At 36.3% G+C, this 12690-nt stretch overlaps 1 protein-coding gene across 4 annotated transcripts; it reads right to left on the bottom strand.

Annotated features, from left to right (window-relative positions):
* Positions 1-7536: 7536 nt before the first annotated feature.
* On the bottom strand, positions 7537-12156 carry Rho1 (ras-like GTP-binding protein Rho1). 4 transcript variants are annotated; one of them, XM_089638813.1, is made up of 2 exons: positions 12007-12156; positions 7537-10032 (listed from the first exon to the last, which is right to left on the bottom strand). In XM_089638813.1, exon 2 carries the CDS (start codon positions 10025-10027, stop codon positions 9449-9451), a length of 579 nt encoding a protein of 192 aa, XP_089494939.1. In that variant the 5' UTR covers positions 10028-10032; positions 12007-12156; the 3' UTR covers positions 7537-9448. The 4 variants fall into 4 exon arrangements, with proteins under 4 accessions (XP_089494939.1, XP_089494940.1, XP_089494938.1 ...); XM_089638814.1 differs by lacking the exon at positions 12007-12156 and adding an exon at positions 11794-11930; XM_089638812.1 differs by lacking the exon at positions 12007-12156 and adding an exon at positions 10248-10340.
* Between the last annotated feature and the right edge of the window lie 534 nt (positions 12157-12690).

The raw sequence follows: 12690 nt of genomic DNA, 5'->3' as shown, positions 1-12690 counted from the left end.
AATTCTATAATTATTTTGATTGTTTGACCTGAGAAACCATTTTGCATTTTGAATGCATTTTGAAAATAGGTATTTTGCATTTTGCATTTGAAATGCTTTTCTAAAAACCATTTTGCATTTTGCATTTTCAAATGGAAAAGTTTTGACCCATTTCCATTTTGCATTTCAAATGGTTTTGGGTATACATTTTGCACATCTCTGGTGACAGGTATGTATGGGATTGTATGGCGAGCAATATAAAATTCTATAAAAATCTTTGAACAGCGTAATCTGTCAATATAGCGTAATGTGTCTAAGGCCTTAGGGTTTCCATAAATAAATAAACCACTCACTTACCCATACCTCGTTCTGATCTATCTGCTCGACGACTATAGTCCGAGGATCAAAGCAAGGTTTTGAACTATTTTTATGAAAAATATTCTATGGAAATTTCGAATAAACAAAACACAAAAAAGCACTCTGAATTGGCTAATTTAAAATAAAAATAAGCAAAACACATCACGAGAATAGTTAACACTAGTGACATCTGACATATTTAAACAAAGTCATTAAAGCAGTCTGAATGGTTCGGGTCTGTACTATAATACACATTATACAGCTTGCACACTAATATCAAAATAATGTTCACAAAGCAACAAATGATGAGATTAGAGAAATATTTTTCAATTTTATGATACCCTCCAATCTATGTTCAAGGTTTAATATTGCTCCAGACCAATAAACCTTAAGTTCGTCACTACAAAATCAGTATCAAATATAGGTACCTATATAAATAATATTATGCAGATGGCAACCAGGGCCGTCTGGCCTTACAGGGCCCCCAGACACTGAGTTTGGGGCCCCCTCATTTTCCGTAGTATCCGGGGAGGGAAGGGGAGGCTAGAGAATTTATAAACGAAAAATATCTCCAGAATATCGCACTTGGCTCCTGCACGTTTGGGGGAACTTTTGAAAGCCAAAAACATACAATAGAGGAAAAACAACAAAAAAAAAGTTGAGGGCTCGTGCCCTTATAACGCGTGTACACGTTGGCTCAGCGTGTGCAGGGCGACTTGGCCGTTGCATGCTTGCGGTCAACCCGATTATTGTCAGTTTTCGTGCATACATCAAAGGATCTTGACGCCAACCCGATAACAGCGTTTGCACGTTGGCTCCGTCTCCAGTTCTCCCGTGCGGAGGATTTCATTTACATATGATTAAAATTTTGTATTATGGATAATATAAAGTAATTATGAATATATTGTTTTTTTCTGAAATAATTATAAATATATTACAGGGTATTGTTTTGTTCAGTTTAGTGGTTTCGGTTTCAGTCTGTATTTGATGTCATTATAATAAATTAATGATTAAACGTACTGTACAAATAAATTGTAAGTGCTGCGATAATTTCCACATCGATCTAGATTTAACGGCCTCCATGGTCAAGGGATAAGGCTCTGAACTAGCAATCCGAAGAGGGTTCAAATCCCAAATGAGCAAGTAAATTTTATTTAATGATTTTGTGTACACTGGTGGCACGTACTAGAGTGAAAGATACTCTCAGTATCACCCTGGATTTACATCTCAGTAAGACCAGCATCTAGAAATACTGCTTGAAATGGCTTCAGCCGTGTTTGGTGACCAGAACTGAATAGGCAGGTACACCTCCATCTTTCTCTTCCCCATCTCCTTACCAACTCCACAACCTTCAGCATCACAACATACATATTAGGGATGCCGTAGTCTCACTGGCTCCAGACGGTTGAGAGCAGTTGGGACTCTTCAGAGGTATTCACATTTAAAAAAAGAATATCTAATGGCCAACGCAGAATTGGGTATTTTCATTGTTTTTTTTTTAATTCTCAGGAGAAATTACAATAATAATGAAGTATTATTTTATTTTTATGTTGCTGAATAAATTTTCTGTAAGATTTTAAATGTGCCATTTTCGATTTGTCGCAGACATGACCGTTGTTAATCGGCCAACGTTGGCGACAGCGTTAACACGTTAACCCAGTGATACTCAACCTTTTTCTTCTGCGGGCCACATTCATATGTTTTTAAAGCTACACGGGCCGCAACACTATACTGGTCAGTGTTGCCAACGGTGTGAGCTTGATTCCCCCTTTTACTATTCGAAATCCATGGGGGGGGGGGGGTTGTTAGAGAATTTCTGTAAAACATAATAATTCCCCAAAAACATCATATGTAATTCCCAACAACAATTTTTCGAAATCCATGGGGGGGGGGGGGTAGCTACGGAATTCCATTTTCGAAAATTTCCGGCCGCGAAAAATATTATATCATATTAATACGTTATTACGTCAAAGTCGCAATTAATCTCAAATTAACGTGATATAGAATGCCAGATTTTGTAAATCATGTTCATGATATTAAATGTATGGAGGGCCGCACAAAATAGCTCGGCGGGCCGCATGCGGCCCGCGGGCCGCAGGTTGAGTATCGTTGCGTTAACCCAATGCATTAGGCCAACATGCACAGGCACTATTAGGGTCAAGACAAACTGGTAGCAACCTCTGCCCCAAAACATAGTCTTGCTGGGTCACTAGAACTCCTGTTCAGTGTGGAAAAACAATTGTTTTCTAGAAACACATCCTCCATTTTCATTCAATACTTACCTTTTACATTCCTCCTCTTATCTGATTTTGTAAAATTAGCTTGTGCTGTAAAACAGGCCCAGCTTTTATTTCCTTTAACTCGTGTTACTCCGACCATTATTCAACATAAATATTTCTGATGATTCGAATGTGTGAGAAGTGAAAGGACCACTCAAGAATATGGCCTATGGATCGACCTGTATTATTTACAAAAAGCAACTTTTGGCATTTTTATTCCAAGAATGTCCTTAGCTGATGAATAATAATAAAAAAAACAATTTCCATCCGTGGGTATCAAACCAGGGGCATACTATTTTCTAATTTCATAAATAATTTAGTTAGTATAGATATTTTTCTCCATTATGCAAATCAAAACCTTTTTGTCACAGCTCGTGTCAGTCATGTTGAGCAAACAACTACAATACACTCAAAGTAAACCAAATAATCTTATCAGTGAGATAATTTCAAATACTATCTTATAAATATGTATTGCACACACTTGGTCTTCGAACACAGATATTAAAGAAAAGTTTTTTTTACAAGTCACTGGATTGCCGCTGGATAAATGACCTTTCCAGGTTTATTCTAATTCGGGACAGGGCCAATGCTGTGCAGGCACAGTTGGAGTAGTCCGCTCCGGGCGCCGACTTTCTATGGTGCCAAGGCAATGCTAATATCCTAACAGTGTTACTAGCACCAGGCGCCGTTTGGCTGTGGGCCAAAACCATCTATGGGTGGAATGATGATAACCAAATATTGCTCTGCTTTCTGAGCCAAATGGTGATTGGCATAATAATAGCTTAGCTGTTATTCACACATTACACATAAGGGTCCAGAGCAGTGGCGGCCAGCTAATATGTGCTCCCGAGCGCCGAACAACCAACAAGATTTCCGACATGGCTAATCACAATACGAAACTCGGTTCGGTTATAATATCTCATTCAAAAGGTACCTACTTATTAAGCGCGCTTAACTTGCAGACCGACTTTGACTTGTGCCTATGTTCGTAGCAGTTCGTTTTCGATTGCGATCCAAAATTTAACTGCTTTGTCGCATATTCTGTGGAACAGTCGAAAGCGTGGGTCCATACCATTACATACTATTCTTTGCAAATAATACCATATCAAGAACGGCGTTCGGAGTTTTACCACCACATCAGAAGGAACGGTTTATTCAGTAGAAAGTTAAACTAAAACGCGTATGTTTGATATTATTGTCAATATCGTTGTTTAAATTCACCATCTGCTATTTTTCAGCGAATGTTACGCTTCTTCGATACAAGCATACAGGATAAAACTTGTCATTAAGAGATGAGTGATGGTCAGATTACTTATTATCAGTTCAGTCAGTACTCGCCGTTGCCAGGCATTGTCTCTTGAATTTAAAACTTTTCTTACTCTGAGAAAGTTTTGAAGTTTAATTGCAGGTGATATCGATCTTGTATATCAATTATTAATAAGGCATATCAATTGCATGTTATACTAATTTATGATTACTTTTGTGTTTGTTCAACGTATAAATTAAGAATGAGTTTGAATGTGGAATACATTAAGAATAATAGGTCGAGTTTTGAAAACAAAGTGATAATAAAAAATGCCGGTCCACCTAAAACCTGAACTGATAATAAAACAAGAGTGCAAATCTGGATCGAAGAAGTTTACTCGATCATTTAACAAAACAATGTATAACAAAGCTTGTAGCTCTGTGCATGTGATCAATTGAATAGTTTATTTTGTTTTACGTGTTTAATTTACGATGTTGATTCAGTTTGGACAATCAGCGGTGTTACTGATGTAACTCACCTTTCTGAAAAAATCAAAAAACATAATTCTTATCATTTACATTTACAAAAAGTTTTGAGCTTAAAGGTTTTAGGAAAAGTTGACATCAGAATGCAATTGGATTCAGGCTACCGTGCCTAAGGTAAACACCATAATGAGCTATTTAATAAAAATCGATACAGGTCAAATTTCCCAGAACATGATTTCAATGTGACGCTTAAAACGTATGACTTCCTAAATAAAGTTCAGTACCTAAAAGGTAAACTCTGTGCAATTTACGCCCGCGACGATTTTTCAAAAGCTAACGGCGCTTTATCAATTTTACAACTTTTTTATAGTACTTGTTTATTAGAAGACTTTCCCGAGACTGTGAAATTACTAAAACTTTTGTGCACCATTCATGACCTTTGGAATGACCTCAGTTGAAAGCTAAAGATGTTTCTCAACGTTAAAAAGAATAAAATCTTTTAACACGTTGAGCCAGGACAGACTGAACGCACTATCAGTGTTAAGCATTGATAGAGGTCTTTGCTAAACAAAATGAACAGAGAATAGAACTTCTTTATAAATAGGTATGTACCTTTATTTAATTTATTTTATGACTTAATGTTGTAATCCGGTGAACCCCCATATATTTTGACCACCGGCCGCCACTGGTCCAGAGGTGCTCATGTCCTCTGCAACGTTGTTTTAATAATTCTGCAAAATACAATTTTCGGGAAAAAAGCCCAAATTTTCTGTATTTGCATACAATAAAGAAGAAAACTAAAAGTGCCTTCCATACAAATTTGAATGGAAGCAAATGTTTCAGAGCTTTGTCTCACATTGAATCCCATTTGAATTTCAACAGTTTTGAAATTTAAGGTCCAATTGGACAAATATTTGGATCAAGAAACAAGGTTTCCAATCCACAAGGTATTTGAATTTAAAAAATAAATTTTGTTTTTAGTTTTCCTATATCGATTTTAAGATAAGAAAACATTAAAAGCTAAAAGAAGTCAGACTTTAAATAGATTAGGGTATTTTCATTGGTTTTTTAATTCTTAAAAAAATCACAATAACGAAGACATTTTTATGTAGATGGATAAATTTTGAATAATGATTTATAATGTGCCATTATAGATTTGTTGCAAAATCGACGTGTTATTTTGGTTTGTGAATATGGCGTTATTGACGTCACATAGGTCCAAGTCAGTGACAGCCGTCTTACCAGCCAGTAGCGTTTTCTACGTCATAATGACATTGCAGATAGTTGGAACCATTTCAAAATATAATGTGTTAGATCATTTTTAAAATCGATAATAATAAAGAAAATATTAAAATTAGACATTTTTAGTACGATGATAGAAACCAGAAAAATACACTTTAAATCTTTTGCACATTAACAATATGCAGTTTGCGAAAATACCTCATTTCTGACATCCGCCTTCATACCCCGACCCTGAAATTTAAAAAAATCTACAAATGGACCATATGGAGGCAGGCGAGCATTGTAATTAGTAGGTTCAACAAATGGCTCCTCAGTAATGCGCCTCCAAGGGTGACCTGTTCTATTTGCGAGGTTCGGATTAGAAATCTGACCAAAATTTCACTCAATAGAGTAAACATTTTTGAAGCCTGCGATCACATAGTAGGGAAATTCAGCAACTTGCTCAGTATGTTGCAAGTGTTCAAATTCAAACAACTCATTAAGCCTCCGCAAACCCAATTTCTACTGATTTACAACAAGCGTCCCACTTTCTCAAATTAAGTTCCAAAAAAAATATATTATTTTTGAAGATAATAATATCAATACATTTTTTATGCAGAAATGTTAATTATATGAAATTCCCTCGATAGAAAAAATTCGCAAAGCCCCGAAAATTATTAAAAACACATTTTGTTCTGTTATGGGCATGAAAAAATTCACAGTGTATCTTTAAATGCAACTAAAGCATTTGTCGAGAGATTTTTGCTCTATTTCTAACGAGTCGTGTTTTATTAAATATTTTCACTTAATTATTTTCTATTTTTAATATTAGTGTGCTCCTCTAACATTCATATTTATATATCTCCCTTTCAAACCATCTTTGAACGCTTACTATGTGGCTTTAATAATTTGAAACCAAGACATATTGTTTTAGTACTCAAGTTTCTCCAGCTCCTTACATTCTACAGTTAGATCATGGTTCAATTTGATATAATATCTGCAATTTCACTCTCATTATCTATTGTTGTATTTTGTTAATGTTTTTACTAGGCTTTAAAAAAAGCAAACTAAATTTTATACTACACATAAAGCTAGCATGTATATCTCTACTAAGTTTTTATTATTTATCCTGGATAATGTTTAGTGCATTGCATAAATTATAAACACTTTTATGGGTTCAAACCCAAGCCAGTTGTAAGATAAGAATTATTAGTGGGTGTGGTAAGTATCAACATTCGACATTGATATCACACATGATTCAGAATTATTCAAGTGTTTAGGTTTGATCTTTTGATACTTTGCATCTTCGATTATTTTTATTGACCCAAGCAGTTATGGTAAATAAAAAAAATGGAAAATGGTTAGTCAGAAGCTGAAGTCTATTCAACAGTTTGTTTGTATTACTCATGAGATCACTACTTGTTGATTGTGCTGTCAAATTTGAAAATATCATTACAAGGCAGCAACAGAGTGAATCACGGCACACTTATCTAGTCGTTGACCTTTAAGCAATTGATTTACTTTAATTGTTATTTATTATCAATGCATCATGTTGAATATTTATTATGGCTGCGGCCCAAAAACAGAACTATGACAAGGTTAACTAAATTCCTAAATCATTATCCAACTCCAGAGTGTTAGCTTTGATTATATTATAAACCACTGTTGCATGAAAGCTTACAATATGAACACAATGGCTACGAGATATGTATTGCTGCCATTGCGCTTTTCTTCAAGTGCAAAACATTAGTCAGTACAGTACCCACTGGGTTCGTGTATTTATTTCCTAATTTGTGCAATATACTAAACTAAGCAGTTTTCAGGTGAGAAAACTTGAAACTATGGTAAATAAAAGTATCTGAATTATTTTTGAATTGTGTTTTATCAATTAGCACCTTCTTACTTCACTTAAAATTATGACAAAAATAGGGTATCTGGTGAGTGAGTTATGAGTAGATGAAGAATGAAGTCAATGATATAATAAGATATATTTTACATAATAATTACTGACATCCCCATTCATTACAAACACCAAATGGAATCCAAAAATACATTGATATACATGTTAGTAAAAGCACATAACCCTTACCACCACTATCAAAACATTTGGAACAGAATTCTCGGTTACTAAAGACAATTAAACCACAAATGTCAGATTTGTACTTCAATGTGTAGTCAATAGGTTAGAATATATGCATTTAGAGAACACATTTAGTTGTTATCTTATACGATACTTTTAACAAAAAAAATAATACATTCAATAATTTATTTCTTTAATTGGGTTAAGTTAAAATGAAACACAATAGCAAAAGTCCAATACTATAGAAGTACAAATATTGAATAGGGGTGGTAGAAGCGGGCTAGACCCTGAGCTGCCGCGAATCCTATCAAGCGTTATTCTGTTCGCAATAGAGGCGAGCCCGCTTTCATTACCCCCACTGGGTCTAGATACTGTGGATTCTGTCCGAGTATCGGTTGGCACTGATCAGGTGATGATGGGGACTTTATACAATGTTCTTACGCTAAGCCTAAACTTATTAGTGAATATTGCACCCCAGTCCAATTCTCACTAATACGCTTCGGTCGGAGCTACAAATATTTGAATATAAAAAAGTTATTCACTTTGTTTTGTGGTTTAAAACGAGTATGACACATTTACTATACAAAGATGTGGACATTTTTTTTTATTCATTTTTGCATAACTATATATTATTAATAAAAAAAACACTGTAAAATAAGGTTTCACCTAAATTATAGAGTAATAGTTTCATAAAATTAATATTATTGTTATGGTATAAATTTCCTCTCGCATGCCATGTCCAACTTGAAAAACAACAATGAGATACAACGGGACAAAAGGGAATAGCACAAGCAGAAGACGTTAAGATTGCAAGCCAACGATACAAGGGGAGATGAGAAACAAATTAAAGTTAGTAGTGACCACAAGATTAAAACAGTTAGTTGGGTCACCTAAGTGAGTCAGCCATTTGGGTACATCTGACTGGCAATAGGAAAAGCAAAGATTGATTGCAGTCATAATGACATGGGTCAACAGTCATAGTCAGTCGTCAGTCAACAGTAACAAAGTATTTAATCTTCTTCACAATCTTATCTCGTATTCTTCAACGTATCAGATAGTGGATAGTGGGTACGGCTGGGATAGTGAGAATGTCACTCGCTCGTGCTAGTACCAGAGCCGGTGCTAATGCCAGTGCCAGCAACTAGTTGCCAAGGTGGAAGGTGGCGGCAGCGGTGGCAGTGGCTGGGGGCCAATGCACCAAATAAAACATTCAGTTACTGAACCCAGTTGGATCAAACTGGCTGTATTATATTCCAGGTTACATTTAGATACAAAAGATAATATTATCCTGGAAAGAGAACAGCGGACAGTGAGGCTGGGCTTATTGGATAAAACCTATCCTGATACATAGCATGCATACTATTTTAAAACCTAGTATCGTCAATATTAATATTTCACGCATATAACATATTATTAATTAATAGACATATTTGATATTTCAATAAGAATGCCACAAGTGCTGCATCAGGTTTATTAATGCATCATAATCAACAGGCACTTAATAGAATTTAATATAAATATGAATTCACAATAGTGGAATCCAATAATAAGAAACAAGCCTTCCCAGTTACAATTTGTGCTCTATTACACTAGAAAAGTTAGAAACAGAAACTAAGACACGGGTGAGGTATGTTGATAGTAAGATGACAGCCACCCAACCACAATGCACTGGGCAGGCTCTCCGGGCATCCTCTTAGGAAGCACTAGGTGGCAATATGCCTGTCTAGGGCAGTGACTGCAGGCGCAGTGCACAGGCAGTATGCAAACAATTGGTAAAGTAGAGTCCACCGGAAGATACACCTTAGAGCAGACAACACCTCGTCTTCTTCTTCTTCTTGACCTGCAGCGCGGCGCGCGTGGCGGTCTCAAACACCTCCCGCACGCCCTCCTTGCTCTTGGCCGAGCACTCCAGGTACGCAAAGGCGTTGATCTTCTCCGCCATGGCGCGGCCCTCCTGCGGCTTGACGGGCTCCTGCTTGATCTTTCGCAGCTCGCTGATGGTGGCCGGGTCGTTGCGCAGATCCTTCTTGTTGCCGACCAGGATGATGGGCACGCTGGGGCAGAAGTGCTTCACTTCGGGTGTCCACTTCTCTGGGATGTTCTCAAGCGAGTCGGGAGAGTCCACGGAGAAGCACATGAGGATGACGTCAGTGTCTGGATAGCTGAGCGGCCGTAGCCGGTCGTAGTCCTCCTGGCCAGCTGTATCCCACAGGGCCAGCTCGACCTGTTTGCCATCAACCTCGATATCGGCGACGTAGTTCTCGAACACTGTCGGCACGTACACTTCCGGGAATTGATCCTTGCTGAACACTATCAGCAGGCAGGTCTTCCCGCACGCGCCGTCACCGACGATTACTAGTTTTTTTCTTATGGCGGCCATCGGTTCTGCGGAACAAAACAAAACGCAAAATGTAATATCGAGCGTCAACGCCTTTCGAGACTTTAAAAATGGCCGCCGTCTAAGATAGAGATAGTGGGTCTGGAAATGATTGTTAGACAAGCCCTGAAACGTAAATAAGCACCTGAACTAGCTGAAGAAGAAGAGCACCACCACATAGTATCGTCTCATGCGATCGCAATAACTAATTTATTGTAGATACCTGAAAATTCTGGCTAAATTCCGTTGGAAACACTTCAATCGACACTATTCTCGGGCACTGTTTTCGCCCATCATACAAGATATTTTTTTGTGGGAACTAGTCTTGGTAGTTGTACAACATAACCAACTATGCAACGGTTATTTGAAAATAATCGCAACTACGCTGTCGAGAGCTCGGTTATTTGGTTATTCGGTTGTGGATGTTGTTGGGTGGTTATGGTTAACTCGCAACTTGCAACCATCTCGCAACTCGCAACCATCTCGCAACTCACATCACCAATCACCACATCACATGGGCCATGGGCCGTTCAAAACTATTCTGACCATGACGAAAAGAGACGGCGCTATATGGGCTGCATGTTTATCTTTTTTTTTTCTTTAGTGAGGCGAACGAGATAGGCGTATATAGTTTGTAAGACGCTTGGACCTTTTTAGTACTTATTTAATTATCGTGGTGTATTGCGTTGCTTAGAACAATATTGTTAGATATTAAGTTAAATATATAAGTGAAGTTTAAATAGTTATATATTTGTGAAAGTTTTGTTTTAAAATTGTGAATTTGTAAATATGGCAGGCACTATTTGGACCTATTTTGAAAAACATAATAATGCTGATAAAAAAGCACTGTGTAGATTGTGTAAACTTGTTCTAAGTTACAAAAGTTCTACGGGTAATTTAACTACCCATCTGAAAGTATAACATATTTCTGCATTTGCTGAATTTAAAAATGCAGGCCGTGTTGCGTTCTCACCACCTGAAGATCAAAGTGCAGTTCGCGTTGTATGTACTCGCGCTGCATATATAGAGATAGCGCTATTCCTTTTAGTGGGTCACAAACTAACCCGATACTTAATACCCACGGTCAAAACCATAACCTGAAATAATTCCACAACCATGATAACTACTAACTACTGAACTGACAACTGACAACTTAAAACTAGACAACCAGCCAACTAGCCAGCAGCCAGTGGCAACTGGTGGCAACTGTAGCCGACAGTCATGTTGCCAGTTGCCGGCCCGCGAAGTAACTATTATATACCTATACAACGAAATAACCAAATAACCATACAACCGTTTAACAACCAGTTATTTAGAGGGTAATAACCAGTTGGTTGTGTTATTGAAATTCTAGCCAGTTGCCCAAGACTAGTGGGAACGCACTTAAATGATACCAGCATTCAAAAATAATATTCCAGACAAATTAGATTTAATGATTTGTAAAAACTGATAAAATTTCAATAAAAATAATTACAAGCTTTTAGAAACCTTATGTCCACTAATAAATAATTTATTTACATACTTTTTATCATTTTTTCACGAAAACTTTAATTAAAATCAATCGGGAAGAGAGCACAGTAGGTACTGCACAAAAATTCCGATCTTGTAAGGAAAATTATGAAAATGACACTACATTACATTCTACTTGATTGGTTTATTTATGATTCTACTGATCCTACATCACATGTACAAATAATAATGTGGAATTATTTATACTAGGAACTATAAATATTATATCAAAGATCTAACATTTTTGTAAATAATCTTACCTTTGTTTTAGATAAACTTTAATTTTCGCAATCGGATAGTGTTTATACCAAGAATGATCTCGACTAGTGTTAGAAAAATGACAATAAAGGATATAAACATGACATCATGATCGCAAATTGATGGTGATTACGTCAACTGGACATATGATGACAAATAATATACTGCGAGAAAAGGTATCGATAGCTGGTAGTTTGGTCATGATTTGTACTTACGAGAGTTCTTAGAATCCGGGTTAATGTTTGGTTTTAACTACTTTTGTTATCGACTTGTCTAGAAAATCGCAGAAACAACTGCCCGTACCAAAAGCCCACTGAATGTGAGCTGTCATTTTTGTTTGCACAAAAAAAAAACAAATTAGCAAAAATTTTTTTTTAAATTTTATAGATCCCAAATCTTTTTTTGTTGAGACTGATTGGTAGGCACCAATATTTAAAAGGCAGTAAAGTATTTGGGTAGGCATTTTAAAAATACTAAACTGTTACACACTAATTAAAGTTATTTTGGTTTGTATTTGTTTTATTTTAAATCTCGCTTAACATGAGATTGGCACAGTACTTATATGCAATAGCACAATAGGCAATACACAATACATTTGTAAATCCCAAACAACCTATGTTTACCCTGATGTACCCTTTTACTCAAAACGGACATAGCAGTGTTTTGCAAGTTTTAATATATGATAAGGAAAAATCTGAACAGTGGTTTTCATTTTCAGTTATCAGGGGTTGCTGCAGAGCTAAATACAGATTATTTAATAATTATTATATTGATATAATAGTCGGTAAATTAATAATTCTCTTGTGCTGAATATACTTACAAGATTCTAGCTTGAGACTGAGACACTCATAATATTTGAGTAAACTGGTACCTACTGTGAAATACAGATGTGATGATAT

This window comes from Hesperophylax consimilis, chromosome 13 (assembly GCF_061612785.1).
Source record: "Hesperophylax consimilis isolate HC1 chromosome 13, BYU_Hcon_1.0, whole genome shotgun sequence".
NCBI lineage: Eukaryota > Metazoa > Arthropoda > Insecta > Trichoptera > Limnephilidae > Hesperophylax > Hesperophylax consimilis.
Note: the sequence above shows the minus strand (reverse complement) of the source record. Positions and strands in the feature narration are given on the sequence as shown.

What these genes read in the sequence shown, in the direction of transcription:
- Rho1 (XM_089638811.1), bottom strand. Translation starts at nt 10,203, where the DNA reads ATGTGGTGGTGCTCTTCTTCTTCAGCTAGTTCAG. An exon ending in TTCTTCTTCAGCTAGTTCAG is followed by an intron (nt 10,033 to 10,169) that starts GTGCTTATTTAC and finishes TTTGTTCCGCAG; the next exon opens with AACCGATGGCCGCCATAAGA.